We start from the raw sequence: 15,796 nt of genomic DNA, 5'->3' as shown, positions 1-15,796 counted from the left end.
GCACTCAGATTCAGGTTGCTGGGGAGGCCTGTGGGGTGGCAGGCTGCAGGAACTTGGGAGGAGGAGGTGGGTGGGCATCCTGATTTGATTAGATGATGCCTCTGGGGCGGGCGGGGATGCCCGGCCTGAGGGAGGACACAGAAGTGAGAAGGGGAAGGCGGAGGGCCCACTCTTGGCCTTCTAGACCAGCCGAGGCATGGGCCCTGCCCCAGATCTCTAATTCATGGGCCTGGGTGGGGTCCTTGAGATGCACAGCCAAGGCTGGGAGGCAGTGAGGGGGGGCGGTCACTTAAAATGTTAATGTCGGGCCCTCCCTGGTGGCGCAGTGGTCAAGGCACAGCACTGAGAAGCTAAAGCCGCTTCCACATGAGTTCGATCCCCACCTCCCAGGTGACCCACACGGCATGGCAGACCTCTCCTGACCTGCCTGCTGCTCCCCTCAGCAGTGTACTTCGCCCATCTGCCTGTTCTCCTCCCCGCTCTGTCTCTGGTGGCTCTACCACCCTCCGCATCTCTGGCCTGTACCCCAGTTCTATATGAATAAATAAAAAAATCTTAAAAAAAAAAGTTAATGTCTTTGTAACTTGGTTATAGGGTGAGGGGAGTTGAAGAGGGGTCCAGAAGGTGGAAATCCAGGACAGTCAGGGTGGCTTTGGGGCTGTCCCAGAGGATGGTGAGGGTCCCAGGAGAAGTAGGGGAGCAGCGGAACTGGACCCACGGGGGGCTCATTAGAAGGTGCCCTTTATGGGCAAAGTGAGGGAGTTGCTTTCTGATGGTGTCTGCAAGCGAGCTCTCTGAGGGGCAAGGGAAGGTGACCTAGGGAAGTGAGTTCAACTGGAAAAACCTGGACTTGGGTGCAGCTTCCAGGGGAGAAGGAGGAGGAAACTTCTGGAAGCCCCAGGCAGCCATGCTGGGAGATTGCTGGTGGGGCACTGAAGGGCCAGGGAGAGGAGTGTGGTGGAGGCGGAAAGTGTGGAGGTGGGGGCGAGGCAGCGCCAGCCAGGACTCACTGGGGCTGGGGGCGATGCAAGGTGGTGTCTGGGCAATGGGTCTCAGGCCAAGGCCAAGCTCAGGTCGCACGGAGTAAGGGTCCCAGCAGCCCCCGCGGACTGGGTGCCACGTGGGAAGGAGGTGGTGGCGGCTGGGTCCAAGAGTCTGCAGTACAGGACTTTGGACTTTGTCTCACAGACTCCAAGGGGTCATCGGTTTCCAGCAGGGGAGTGATGAGGGCAAACCCAGGTTTTAGGAAGACGGATCTGGACCTTCTTTCTGCCTGGATTACACGCCAGGACTTGGGCACATAGATCTGGGTGGCCAGCTGGGCGCAGCTCCAGGGAGAACCAGGTTCAATGCCAGCCCCGGGCCTGCCCCTCACCACACCCCAGCGGCTGTCGAGCTGGAGCTGAGCTCACAATAAAACCAGAGGCGCGGGGGGGACGCACTCTGTCCGCCAGAGCTTCTTCTGATGCTGCGGTCCATACTCAGCTCCAGACGACCCTCTGCACCGGCAGGCGGGGGCGGCCCCAGGCCCTCGGTCTCTGCTCCCAAGGTGGTCTGGGAAGCGGAACAGAAGATGGGAGAGGATGTCGGGAGACGTAGGTGAGTGTGGAAGACTTTCTGAACCAGCTTGGGCCTCAGGCTCATCTACTCAAAGTGTGCACGGCCACCGTGGCTGTGAGCCCAGGCAGACGCTCTGCCACGAGCCTGCGGATGAATTCTACCCCCTTGCGTCTCAATTTCCCTGCCAGTGAAAAGCAGGTAACAACCAGACCTCCTGACAGGAACCCTAGGACTCAGTGGGCAGTTGAGCCCAGAGCTTAGCACAGCCTCACAGATACTCCCTGTTGCTGTAAGTCAGCTGAGTAGTGGCACTGCTTTGGGCCTCCAAATTCTTTTATATATGTAAGATTCACTTATTTATGCAGACACGAACTGGGGTGAGAGGATTCCCCAGAGACAGAGTGGGCAGGAAAACAGGCCGATCTACTGAACCCCACTGCTGAGGGCAGAGGTCTGCTACACCCTGTGGGTCAGCTCCCTGGCTGGGGATTGAACTCAGGCTACAGTGGCTGGTAAAAGCTTGACAGCACTGAGACACTAACTCCTGTGCCACCAGGAAGACTCTGGACCTTCAAATTCTTACATCGAAACCCAACCCCCAAAGTAGAACTGGGTATGGAGATAGTGCTGAGAGCAGGTAAATAGGTTTAAATGAGGCCCTAGGGGTGGGTGCCGGTCCATAGGCTTGGGGCCTGATAAGAAGACAGCAAGAGTGCTCTCTCTTTCCATGGACAGGAAGGCCACATGAGAACACGATGACAAAGCGGCTGTGGACAAGCCAGGGGCCAGCTCCCCCCAGAACCCGACCAGGCCTTGACCTTGGGCCGCCAGGCTCCGGAGCTATGAGATGTTCAGTGCTGTTTCATCCCACATCAAGCTGGCGGAGACATCTTGACCATACCTGTCACCTGGGTGGGGGGTGAGAGTCTAGGAGCGGCCATGGGGAGACGCTATGTCTGAAGAGCAGCAGAGTCCCATGGCCTCCAGGGCTACTGGGGTGTCGGGGCTCTGGGGGGCTGGGGTGGCCATGCAGGGGGAGGACACAGGTGGCAGGAGGCTGAAGACTTCATGGGAAGAAGCTAGACCGAACCGGGTGGGGGCTCATGGAGGTCCTTCTGGACACGTCAATTAAGAGGCCTGCGGCTGCTGAGGCAGAGAACAGGGTAGACTGTGGGGACTGGAACGGCCAGGGAGGTGAGCGGCTGTTGGCAGGGAGGGCCTCAGGAGGCGTGACAGCAGCAGGCACTGCCGAGGGATGGTGTCCCAGCTCAGGCTTGGGAGGCCAGAACCCAGGGGAAGGCCGGCAGGGCAGTCAGGTGACAGGGACAGGCATTGCAACTTGGGCCACTGACCAGCTATAGCTTCCAGAGCTCGGGGAAGCTGAGCCAGAGAGCAAGGAGGCTGGAGCGGCGGTTGCTATGATGACCTGGTCCCGGGGAACCTCCCAGGTTTTGTACACCCATTTGTGGGGGAGGGCGGGGGACGTGGTGCAGAGTGGTTGCAAGGCTGCGTCATGTTTTTTTACGTTCACTTTCTTGGAAAGTGAAAGTTAATTTTTTCAAATGCAAATCATGTATCGGAAGTTCAAGGGGACAGCTCATTTTAAAATAAATAATGTGAAAGCCAAGAGTCCTTTTGACACACAAGATTTTTTTTTTTTTAATCTGTCTCAAAAGTAGGCTGCCCTCGGAGTCACTCTCTCCGGGGGTGCTCCAGAATCCCCGCTGTGGGCTGAGGCAGATGCCGGCCTGTGCCCACACGGTGGGTGTGGGAACTAGTGCAGCTGTGCCAGAAGGCAGCCTGGCCTCCCAGCAAAGTGCCATCCGCATGATCTGCACCCCGAGCCGCAGACCTGGGGGTCTGCGGGCAGCCCCTGGCCTGCCAGGTGTATTGCAAACACCAGGAGCCCTTGAGCAGGAGACTGGCAGGACACTGCGCTGGGGTGTGGGAGAGTCAGAATGCGCAAAAATAGACGTGGTCAATGCAAAAAACCAAAAAAAACCGAATCCACACAAGGTCAGGATAAAGCAAGGACAAAGGATAAAAGACAGAGCCCCCCAAATATGACGCAGAAAGTTCCCCAAGGATACACAAGATGCTGGCCTTCGGGAAAGAGGCCTGGGGTCCAGGTCTGCGGGAAAACGTACCTTTCACTCGGTGGTGTCCTCACCATGTTCAGGAATCGCCGAGGCATCCCGGGGTGGGCACGAGGGGTGGCTCTGGGCACTGCCAGCTCTGGGCATCGGTAGGCTCCCTCGGGGCCCACGTGCCCTGGGGCCAGGGTGGTCTTCTTACTTGTGTTTATTGTGTAAGAGGCAAAGGCGGTCAGTGGAGGAATCTGGGAAGTGCTGTGACTCGGCCTCTCGTCGCTCCCCTGCCCGGGGGTCCTAGGACCCAGCTTCCCACAGCCGCAGTCACACTGCTTCCCCAGTGGGTCTCCTGGTGGGTTTGTTTTGTTTGTTTTTCCCACCCTGTCGTGTGAATATTTCCCCATGTCTTTGGCGGTCTTTCCAGAAGACAGTCATTTTTTGGATGTGACCCTCCCTTACTCAATTCCTCCCAAAGTCAGGAGATTGTCCTGGTGGCCTTTCAAGCCCAGGTGACTTTCCAGCACCTTCAGGGCTTCAGGGAAGGGGGAGAGGGGCTCCCTGCCAGGTCTTCCGTGTTTACAGGACATCCTAGCACAATCTGGGACGCTCAGGGATGGGGTGTCGCCTGCATGCCTGTGGGGTGGTGGAGCCGAGCTCACGATGCCCCCTGGTGGCGGGCGCTGCAAGGCTTGGGATCTGACCACCAGGTGGTTGGCGCAGGTAAAGGCACTTTGACCCCACCCTGCCGGGTCAAACCAGGTGGGTGAACCAACGGTGAGTCTCAGGCTCCCGCTGCTGGTGCAGCGTACGGGGGCCTGCCCAGGGGCCTCTTGGGCCCGTGCTCACCTTCACTCTTCAGGCTGAGAAGGGGCAATTCAGATCCCGCCTGTTCTGCGTGTGATGCAGGGTCTGACTTCTAGCTCTGACAGGAGTTGTGGAGCGATGGGGAAAAGTGTGTGCATGTGGGGTTTTGCGCCTGAGACCTCACCTCCCCAGCCCTCAGGGTACTCTGTACCCTGGAAGGAAGCCTCAGGCCCCCGGCCCCTGAGAAACTCCAGCAGGCCTTCAGAGGCACATGAGCCAGTTTCCTGTGGGGGTGCGGGAGCGGGCCTGGGAGGCAGGCTCTGTCTGACGAGGACCAGACTCACTGTGCGAGGAGGTGCAGGTGGAGCCGAGCGGCCTGAGAGCGGGGTCCCCACCTCAGTAATGAGCACACTCGGCCTCTGGCTCGGGAGGGGCCATTGGCAGTTTCAGCTCTCAGAACCGAGGAGGGTGGATCTCCTGACGGGGTCCAAGGCGGGGCTGGCCGCTGGCCCCTGGTCCTGGAGCCACAGCCAGCTGGAGCCACGCACGCTGCTCCAGGCCAGGATGCCTCTTGATCCGGTCTGGGGCACGGAGAGTTCACTCCTGACAACACCAGCCCATGTGCATAGTCAGGTATTTCCTTCCGTGTGAGTCGGGGCTCACTGAGAGACAGTGCTGATAAGACTTTCACTTCCCTTCCCATAGGAGTCAGTGGGAGACTCCTACCGGGCTGGGCAGGCTGGTGGGTGGTGGGGGCCCTGGGGTGCAGTAAAGACTCTGATGGATCAGGAGGAGAAAGGACACATGAGAATGAGTGTTAAGAGTGTCTGGTCCTCTACGGAGGGGCGACTTTCTTCCCTGCGCCCTCATCCTCTCCTCCCCCATCACTGCAGCTGGGACCCCCTGGCCCCTCTGCCAGCTCAGCCCCTTCTCAGCCCCCCACTCTGTTCCTTTCCAGGATATGAGGACAAATACACATGTAGCCTGCTGGGCCCCCATCAGCCTCTCTCCTAGCCCATCGATGCTGTCTGGGGCTCAGGGCCAGCCCCGACTGCCGCCTTGACCTGATGTGATTTGAAGTCTCAGAAGCCTTGAGGCCACGGAGGCCAGAACCCCAACACTGATATTGCATCAGTTCTTCCCGGGCTTCTGGAGGTGGCTGAGTGCCCACGGCACCGGCTCCCACACCACACCAGTGCTGCTCACTCCCTGACATCCTGGAAGTTTCCCAAGAACCCCTCCCCAGGGGCTTTTCCAGCCTCCGGAAGGAGTGGCAGGGTGGCTGGTGGGGTGTCCCAGCCCAGACTCGGGCCCACAGGAGTCTTGACCCCACTTTTCCACCTCAGCTGCTTTCCAATGCTCAGCTGGGACCCCAGCTGAGATTGACGAGATGGCCCAGGGGTCTCTGTGACCCAAGGGTCCTTCTGGAGCCCCTGGCTGGGTGTGGCAGCAACCAGGGAGCGAGTCACTATGGACTGGCACAAGGTTGGTTCTCCAGAACGATGCTGAGTTGCTGCCTTGGGCTGACTCATATCAGATACCAGCTGAGTTCAGGGTTCTGGGCTGTGACCCATGATGGTCTGTGGCTGTGGTCCATGGTCAGCCCTTGACCTAGAATCATGTCTTTGGTGCAAGGCCCACTCATCGTACTGCCTTCATTTGAAAGCACTGAGGGCCGCAGGGATGGGGCAGGTGTCTGCACTCCACCCCCACTCCCTGGCCCGTGGCCCTTGGGGGCCCTCCACCCCCTGGAGTGGTGTCTTGCAGTGTCTCCTCTGGGGGGTCTCCAGCTCATTGCTTTGTAACACCTACAGGCTCTCCCAATCAGGGCACGCTCCAGGCTGCTTGGCTCCTGCCAGGGCGGGGTGGGCATCCCCAGGGGCGATCTGTGCGCAGGAAGGGCAGTGGTGAGCACAGCTGCCTTCTGGAGCGTGGGGCGCGCCAGTGTGTGGAAGACAGCACGTGCCCACCACCGAGCGGGTCAAGGTAGAGGACGATGCCCTTATGCCTACAAAGTCCAAGAGAAGGTGGCTGCACGATGTGCTGTTCTCTCTGTGCTGTGTAGCTCGGAACAGTAGACTGAACTTGACCAGAAAATGAGTTATCACGAACGTTTTCTTGCCCTGGGGAGATACGCACTTGTGCTTATCAGCAAAGCGAGAGACACAGTCAGAGCAGCCACGGGCAGCTGCCGTGCCAAGAGGTGAAGCAGCCTACAGCCGTGGCACATCCAGCACGAAGCGGGCGGGGCTGGGAGGCGCGGGCAGGAAGGCTGTCCAGTCCCAAAGTGAACAGGCTCCAGGCGGGGCGCCGCCCTCACGAGGGCGGTGCTGGCTGCGGGTGACACACAGCCAGCCAGGAAGGCACCTCCGACCGGCAGACGAAGAGAGAACCTGTTGCCCGCGTACTGCTCGCATGGCCGCCGGACACTGGCCACTCACGCGTTACCCCTCCTCTCCGTCATCCTCAGTAAACTTCATTACTGAAAACCTCTGTACCTCACGGGGTTTGTCATGCAAGTTTTTGATGCTTGGTTCATACAGACAGGGGCCAGGCCTGGCCACTGGAAAAGCCACCCTGCCTAGTCACGGGGTTTCTGAACATGGGGCACCAGAAGGGGGGCGAGGAAGCTGACCTAGGTGGATGACTTGGACGGCTGGATTGAGAAGGAAGCAGAGACGGGACGGGCCTTCAGCACTAGAGAATGTGCCTGGTGTGTGCTCCGGGGTGGGGTGGGGCAGGTGTCATGTCAAAAGGAAGTGTCACAGAGGCCAAAGACAGGAAGGTGGGAATAGTGGTGTGAGCCCGAGGGGGGCTGGAGCCCGGGGGCACAGCCGTGGTGGTGCGGGGCTCGAGGCTGAGCAGGCAGGATTGCGGGGCTCCTCCGGGCCCTGGATGTCCAGGGGCTGTGAGGCAGAGGCACAGAGGCCAGTGGAGGCCAGCTGCGGAGCAAGAAGGGTGCTTGGCCTTGCCATGGTGTGAGCTGGGAGGAGACAGCGGGGGTGAGGGAAGAGAGATGTCACACTGGGGCTGCTGGGGTGCTGGCATCCCCCCTCGGGCTGGTTTGGGGAGTCTGGAGATGAAGGTGGTTCTTGCCCCCTACTTGTCCCCACGCCCAGCCCAGGGCCTGGCCAAAGGACCCTAATACAGGTTTGCTGAAGGTGGGGGTTTAGTCTTTGGGTGCAGTGGGAGACGTCGAAGTGGGGGCCCGTCGCCGGGGGAGCAGAAGTTCAGCAGCTTGAGGAAGGAGCTGGGTGTGGGGAGGGTCTCTCTGGGCTGGAGTTTCCAAAGGAGCTTCACTGGGGGCCCACGGGAGCCCAAAACGTGCCAGGGCCTCGCGGGGCTCTGGTCTCAGAACCGGCCTGCCGCCCGACAAGGCCTGCCCCTTGCTGGAGGGGACCCCCAAGGTGACCCTCCAGTGGCAGCGGTCCACCCTGGCCCCCCTTAAGGGGCAGTTTCTGGGCCTCGAGCCTGGGCTAGCCACCTCCCTTCTCCCTACGCCCCCCAGCTCCCGCCCCTCCCCCACTGCTCTTCCCACCATTAGAAAGTGAGTCTAGGCCTCAGCCCACGGAAGGGCAGTGCCCGGCTTCCGGCGCCCGACAGCCTCCAGGTGCTCCTCTCCTCGAGGTGCAGCAGGGGAAACCAAGGCTGAGTGAGAACCGCAGCCCTACCGGCTCCACATCGCCAGTGTCCGGCTGAGGCCCATGAGGCTGACCTGGCTGGCGGGGGTCGTGCCCCAAGGGGAGGGACACGGACGTGGAAGTGGTGGGGGCCCCTCTGTGCAAAGGTTCGCACTGGGCCCTCCCCCACCGTGGGCGGACCCAAGGGCTGAGGGCACCCCATTTGGGACCCAAAGAGGGGGTGTCCACCTTCTAGCCCAAGTGGTGGCTCCCGCGGAGAAGCCCTTTGAACACCTGGACTGTGGGCCTGGCCCCTGTCCAGGGGGGCCCCACTGGCCATCCAACCGCACTGACAGGACCAGCCTGGTCAGGCCTGTGTGGGCTCCCCAGAGGGCTAGAAAGATGCAGAAGGTTCCGCCGGGGAGAAGCGCTCAGGCCCTCCCCCCACGCCAGGGGCTGGGGCTGAGTTCAAGGGGCCGCGGCTGAGTTCAAGGGGCCGCAGATCCAGGGGTCCTCCGGGTGGCTCCCAGTAGGCGTTTGGAGGGCACGCCCCAGCACTGCTCGCCCCCAGGTCTGCCCGCCGGGGTCCTGGTGCCAGCCAGGAGCTGGGCGTGAGCCTCTGATCCTTGGGCCTGGCGGAGGTGCAGCGTTTGAGCCTCTGTCCAGGGCACGGCCAGGCCTGTGGGCCCCGACAGGCCTTGGCTGGGCCATAACGGCCGGTGCTCACCTGCAAGGCCTGCGCCTGCGGAAGCCAGCCAGGACACCTGCCCTGGGGGGCCGAGGGGCCCACGAGAGGAAAGAGAGAGGGCGGAGAGGGCGAGGGAGGGGGCGGCGGACAGTGGACGGGCGGGGTGGGAAGGCCCGCGCTGCCGCCCGCTATAATGAGGAAGCTCCTCTGAGGCTCGTTTCCTTTCCCTTGCTGTGCGCGAAACAGGAAGTCAGCCGGCAGCTGGTGGCAGCAGCGGCGGAGTGGGGCCCGCAGCCGAGTGCAGGGGCTCAGCTCCCCTGGCTGGTGTGCGCGTCGGGGTGGCCGCCAGCCGGCCCGGACGCCTCCGCCCGCCATGGTGCCCTGCTGGAACCACGGCAACATCACCCGCTCCAAGGCGGAGGAGCTGCTCTCCAGGACCGGCAAGGACGGCAGCTTCCTCGTGCGCGCCAGCGAGTCCATCTCCCGGGCGTACGCGCTCTGCGTGCTGTAAGTATCGCGCCTCCACCGCCCGGCCCCTCCGCCCGCCGGGGCCGGCCCAGAGGTGATGGCTGAGGCCTCGGAAGCGGGCGGCCAGCGCGGGCCCTGGCCCCGGGAACTGAGCCGGTTGTTCTAATGCCACGGAATGGGGTGACCGGCTCCACACTGCCCAGGCTGGTGGGGGCGTCCGGCCGAGGCGCGGTGTGGACGTGCCGGGCTTGGGGTTCCGGGGTTCGGTGTTCAGGTTTTGCCACCCTGGAGCTTGCCAGAGCTGCCCTGGGCCTGGCCACACTCACACAGTGCTCGCGGCGTCCTCTGGGTTCTGGGCACGGAGAAGGGGGCCCAGGCTCTCTGAAACTTGGGGTGCCAGAATGGTGGGTGCTCAGGAGGTGGTTCCGGTCTTGGAACCCTTCGTGGAAAAGCCAAAGGCGGCCCTGCCTGTGCCTGGTTGGGGCCCTGGAGGAAGTCGTCGTTTGGGGAGCCATGAAGATGGGTGGGTTCCCCCAAGGAAGGCCTTTCTGTTCACCCAGAAGTTGCATTCGGGGCCCTGGCGGCAGAGGAAGTCAGCACCAGCCAGTGCAGCTCCTCTCCCCTGCCTGGCTCCCCGTGCCGTGCCAACGCCCCTTCCCACCTGGGAGGCGGGTGATGTGCCCCTGGCTCTGTCCACCCGGGAACCGGCCGCCTGCTGGAGCTCGGGTCTGAGACTCCCTCCTGGACCCATGTCTGAAGGAGGCTCTCGCCTCTGCAGCTCTGCAGCCTGGCTGTCCCCTGGGCCTCAGGCAGTGCCGGGGTACGGGAAGCCCACCTGCCCCTCTTCGATGGTGTCCCTGGGCTTGCAGAGAGGCCCTGCCCTTTTCCTGCGGGAGGGGCCGCAGGTCACTGAGCACGGACCTCTCCCGAGCTGTGAGCCCGGCCCCTGTCCAGCCTGGTCCCTTTCCCTCTCGCCCCGTCCTGCAGGCGAGGCGACTGAGACTCAGGCTGGTGGAGTGAGAGCGACAGTCAAAGCCAGGGCCGTCTGCTGCCCGCCCTCAGGAGCCCAGACTCCTGCACAGGAGCCTGGGGTGAGCACAGGGCCAGTGACAGCGAGAGGCAGTGTTTACCAGGCCCAGCTGCGGGGTTTGAAAGGAACCCGGCTCGCAGCTGCCCATAGGCCCTGCTCTGCTGTCAGAGGCTCCACCCCCAGCCCGGCTTCCTGTGGACACCCCCTCATGCTCGAGGAGGGGACACCAGCCCAGAGGGCACCACCGACCGGCCGGCAGACGAGGGAGGTTCCCACTGAGGGAGCTTGCCCGCGTGGGCGTCGCCTCTGCCCCGGCCACACCTCTCGGAGGCCAAGGCCCGTGGCCATTCACTGCGTGTGGAGCCACAGGCCAGGGCCTCCGGGGGCCTGTCCAGAACCAGGGCACTGGGTTGTGCTCAGCTTGCAGATGTGGCCGAGGGTCTGTCTGACTCCAGCCGGCAGCTTCGAGGCAGGCGGTGGCTGGGGCCAGAGCGCCTCAGGAGCCTTTGTGCACTCTGCTCTGCTGGTCGGTGGCAAACTGGGGTCTGGGCCTGCTTTCTGGTATCACTTCCTCCGCCCCTGCCCTGCCCTGCTCTGGGGATGCCCCGGTGCCCACAGATGTCCACCATCCGGATGTGCCAGCCAGCAGGGCTGGGAGCCCGCCTCCCCATGGAGCCTGCCCCTCGTCCAGGGTCCTCCCCCCAGGGCCCAGGGTGTCCCTGACCCCTGCCCTGTACGGTCAGGAGGCTGAGGGACTGCGAGACCGACCGTAGGGCCTGCAGCGCCAGGGACGCTTCGTCCCACTGCCACCTTTAGCTTTGCCAATTAAGGAGATCTTACAGCAAAAAATGTAAGTGAACAGCAGCTGTCCTCTCCTAGCTCATTTCCTGGACGAAAACACCCTTGACACCAGAGGGGCAGGAAGAGCTCACTCTTAAAAAAAAGCTAGTGAGTAGACATTTACAGTCAAGTCAAATAGACTGAAGCTGGTGCTGCACTTCTGTGTTTTCTCTGTTCCCCGGGTCGGTGGAAGCCCCTTCCTGAGCAGGCGGTCGTGGCCAGGTGCTGGGAGTCCCGTGGGGCAAAGGGGAGGCTGTGGCCCTCGCTGTGGCCCTGGGAGTCAGTGGGGACCCCCCGGTGCCACCGTGGGCGCAGGACCTTCCAATAGACCTGCTTTCAGAGTGAGTCAGGGCAGCAGGAGGAAGCCACAGAGGCACCTTCTTCTCTAGGAAGTTCTGTATAGAGGACCCCCGGGCCCAGGGTCAGCCCTCCTCCTGGGGCCTCTCCATGCCCCTTGCGGGGAAGGGGCGAGGGGGTTGTTCTCCAGCTGAGGTATACTAAGGCAGGCATGTTTGGAGCTTGAGAAGTGAGCGCAGCTCCCCCGAGAGCGGCCTCCATGACCAGGAGACCAGATTTGACTAGAACTGGCACGAGGGAGGGCGGGTGAGGCGCCAGGGACAAGGCTCCTATTCAGGCCACCCAACGACAGGAGCGCTGTCACCCTGGGCCTGGCAGACCCATGATTCCTCTCCAGATGTCAGCCCTTATGCCTGGCATGGGGCGGGAAACTCTGCGACCCCAAAAGCCCTGCTCAGGGGGCCTGGGGCGCGGCTCTGGGTCTGGGCCTGGGTCTGGGCTGGAGAGGTAACCCCGGCAGCTGGCCCTGTGGCTTGAGTCCTGCTCCCCCGTCTCGCAGCAGGAGGGACAGTGAAGGGCTGGCCCTTCTGGAAGTGTCCATGTCATCCTCCCCTGGTCTCCACTCAACCCCCCCACTGAGTAGACCCTGCCCTGGGAGCTCTGTCTGGGGGGCCCCTAGTCCACTTGGAGGATGCTAAGAAGCAGTCGTGCTTGTACCTTCGTCACCATGTAGACCCAGCACACTTGTTAGGTACTTTATGCTGCAGAGGTGAGATGCCTGTTGGGCTGGGGTCCCTCCTTGCCAGGGGCCTGGGTCCCTGAAGCCCGCCTAAGGCTGAAGTAGAACAAGGCCAGGCCTTGGGGATAACACCTGTCTCTCTGTAAGGGTAGCCCGGCCCCACAGGAAGAGCCTGCCTCTGACTGGGTCCGCTACCACAGTCCAACATGGAGTTGTGTGGTTAAGTGGCATTTCCACCAAACCACTAGAGCGAGGGGAGGGGCGGGCACATGTTGGCTTTGGCTCCAGAAGCCAATGTCTGGTCCTGTAGCTGTGGCAAGGAAGCAGTCTTGGTTCCCTTGGTGCACAGGCCTCCCTGAGCTGCCAGACACAGGCACACCTATGGCGTCTGAGGCAGCCTCCAGCCAGGGAGGGTAGACCAGTTAGCTAGGACTTGATGCCTTAACAACACAGCCAGAATGATGCTGAGCACACCAAGGGTGTCTGGTTAATGGAAGTCCCCCAGGAAAGGTGTTTGGCCCAGACCCCCAAGGCTTCTCTGCTAGCAAAAGGTGGTTCTTCTGTGATGGCCCAAAATAATGGCTAACGACTTATAAGGGACTTCTGTGTGCCCCACACGGTCTAGTCTCTGAGATGTAGCAACCTGCTCACTGTGCACATAGTCTTGGAAGAAGGCATTATAAGCCCAATTTACAGATGAGGAAACCAAGGCCCAGAGACACCATGTTTGCAGAACTAACACATGACAGGGCCAGGATTTGAACTCATGCTATTCCTGGGTAGGAGAAAGAGGAAGACACCAACGTGCCAGGGAACGTGTGGCCTGGGAGAGGCCTCGAGATGGGACCATGGCTAATCTTGCTGCAGAGAAGGGACGTGGCAGGGAGAAATGTCTAGGAGAGGGTACAGCCGCTAACCTCTGTGTGAGCAGGTGTATAATCCTTCCCCCTTCCAAAGTTGCGTGTGGACATTTTGTGCAAGCACGATGAAACTGCCTTGGAGACTCTGGCACAGAGAGTTAGCCAGACCCCAGCTCTGAAAATCCACTTTACATTGGGCAAGTGGGCTTGGTGCAGGGGGAAGACTATGCCAGGCCTGGAGGGGCAGGACGCCCTCAGGCCTGAGTGTTTAGGGGTGCTGGTATCTTCTGTGTGAAGTGATTCAGAACAACCACAGCAAAGTCGGGTGTCTCCACGCCCAGCACCCCAGAGCTCCCCTTCCAGATCCAGGGGAGGCTCTGGCCATGGCTTATTGCAAGCCTGTCTACCTAGCAGGTTCAGCTCACCTGTAGGTAGACACCAGTGCGTCCCCTTCGTGGTCCTTTCACCTGGAGCTTGGGCCCACGTGTGGGATGGGGCGTACTGTGTCCGACCAGCCTCCTCAGCCAGCCCCGGAGGGACAGGAGTACTGCTCCTCGCTCCTGCATTCAGGCCACGTGACAGTGCCCAGCACCAGCCCTCGGTGGGTGGCCAGATCTGATGTGAGTTCCAGCATATGCCACCAGCAAGCCTCCCTGTGCTCACTCACGCACTGGCTAGCTTTTCTTATGGGCATAAAGCTCCCACCCCACCGTAGTCATTTGTACACTCACAGTGTTGATAGTCATCACCGTGTGATTCTAGAATGTCCCATCTCCCCAGAAACCTTCCATCCATGAGAGCCTCTGCCTGTTCCCCATCCTAACCCCCGGCTTCGTGTCCCCGGTCACTTGCTGATTCTGGGTAATTCCTAGAAATGGAGGCCAGGTGGCCTCTTGTCTCTGGCTGTCACCAAGTAGAATCATACTTTCGCAGGTCATCGCTGTCGTACAAATCCCTCCTTTTGATGGCAAAGCGTCTCGGTGTGTGGACAGGCGCTATTTTATTTGTCCATCCTTGGTTGACAGACATTTAGGTTATTTCCCATCTCGGCATCAGGAACACGCTGTTATGGACATTCATGGACAGGTTTCGTATGAACATATGCTTTCGATCGTCTTGTGGGGCACTGCTGGATCACGTGGTGATCTGGGTCTGGCTTTATGTGGAACTGTCAGGCTTTTCCAGAGCAGCTGTGCCATTTCTCCCTCCCACCAGTGGTTCTGTGTCCCCACATTCTCCCCCACCCTTGCTATTGTCTTTCTGATAACAGCCCCCCTGCTGAGAGTGAGGGGCACCTTGTGGCTTTGAGGAGCGTTTCCCTAGTGATGTGTGATGTGAACGTCTCTCATGCTTGTAGACCGTTTGTGTCTCGCCTCTGGAGAAAAATCTGTTTCTCCCATTTCAGTTTCGGCTATTGTCTCCCCGGGTGGTCACTGTGTGTGAGAGGGTGAGCTGGGTGGTTGCGTCCGGCCTGGAGCTGGCCCTCAGTGAGCGCTGGAGACTCAGTGGTGGCATCTCAGAAGCTGAGGCATCCACGGCCCAGCTGAGAAGAAAATTCCGCAGCAGAAAGAGAGCAGAGTGTCAGCAGTGTCATGCTGGGACTTCCTGAGGCTGGCAGCAGCCTCTGGGAGACACTGGCGTCACGTGGGCCTCCTCAGAGGAAGTGCTCGAAGAGACGAGGCAGGAAGGGTTGAGTGACGGGTGGCCGGGATTCTGGGGCCCAAGCCCAGTGGAGGCCTGGGAGCCCGAGAGAGAGAGGGCCTGAGCATGATGCCAGGGAATGCACCCAGGGAAACCAGGTCGAGTGAAGATCAAGCACGGAAGTCATGGAGGCCATCTTAAGAACTGCAGTTAGGCAGTTCTGGTACAGGAGGTTCAGGGGGCCGGAGCCCCGAGGCCCCGAGGAAGCACAGAGGAGCAGATGCTGACAGGGCAGCAGGACTGCGGGCTGCGGGCGGGGTGGGAGGACACGCCTGTCACTGTGGGCCCGGCCCTGCCTCAGCTCACCGACACCCTCTTTGCCACCGTTGATTAGGCGACTGCTGAGGAGTCATTGCCAGGACCGAACGTGGGTCAAGCGCTTACTATAGATAACACCAGAGGGGTCCGTGTCCCCTTCCCCACTTTGAACGAGCAGGTCCAGCCCCTCACTGGCCAAGCAGGAACCTGCCCTCCAGAGCTCCAAGAAGCTTCTGGAGGCCGTCACAGGCGGCCGTGGCAACCAACTGGGCTTAGATCTGCTGATAAACAGTGCGGTGTTCTTTCCAGTAAATGTAAATAGTGTTAAGTAGAACATCAAGAGTACAGAGTTAAGAAGGAAACTAGTCGCCCAGTCACCAAGACTGACGCAAATACTGCTCGTGGTTCCCCTCCCCCACCCGTAAGAGACGCAAACCCATCACATCCAGCCCTGTAAGTTTTAATCTGTGATTTCTAGCAGCTCTGGTATTTTTAACACTTTGTTTCCATTCCTTCCAAAAATACCATTTGTAATGGATGCACACATTCTATCACGTGACATGCCAGACCATGTTACCAACGGGGTTTTGTAGTTAGAAACATGACAGTGGTGAAAGGCTTTGTGCTGACATGTGATGTTTCTGGTTACACATTCCTGCATCAAAGGGAAATTTTTAAGGTTCTTGACCCAGAATGGCAAATGGCTGTCCAGAAACTTTGCCCCAACTTAGGCTCCAGTGAGAGCGCTTGGCCCTGTCTCCCACAGCGCCGACTCTCACTCTGAGAGCCTGAGGCAGCGCAAGCCCAGCGGCGTCTGGACGGGGCCTGTCTTGGCTCAGGC

General features: G+C 60.6%; 1 protein-coding gene across 1 annotated transcript in view; it reads left to right on the top strand.

The window, feature by feature from the left end:
- The first annotated feature begins 9,135 nt into the window (after positions 1–9,135).
- The window catches only part of INPP5D (inositol polyphosphate-5-phosphatase, 145kDa), an 82,914-nt gene continuing 76,253 nt past the window's right edge, over positions 9,136–15,796 (top strand). The window contains exon 1 of the mRNA XM_012725176.1: positions 9,136–9,269. Coding sequence (XP_012580630.1) covers positions 9,136–9,269 — 134 coding nt within the window. The remainder of the gene's footprint in view (positions 9,270–15,796) is intronic.

The sequence above is a fragment of the Condylura cristata genome, unplaced genomic scaffold (assembly GCF_000260355.1).
Source record: "Condylura cristata isolate star-nosed mole 26May11 unplaced genomic scaffold, ConCri1.0 scaffold00002, whole genome shotgun sequence".
Classification (NCBI taxonomy): Eukaryota; Metazoa; Chordata; class Mammalia; order Eulipotyphla; family Talpidae; genus Condylura; species Condylura cristata.
The sequence above is the reverse complement of the archived record's forward strand: the minus strand, read 5'-3'. Positions and strand labels throughout refer to the sequence as shown.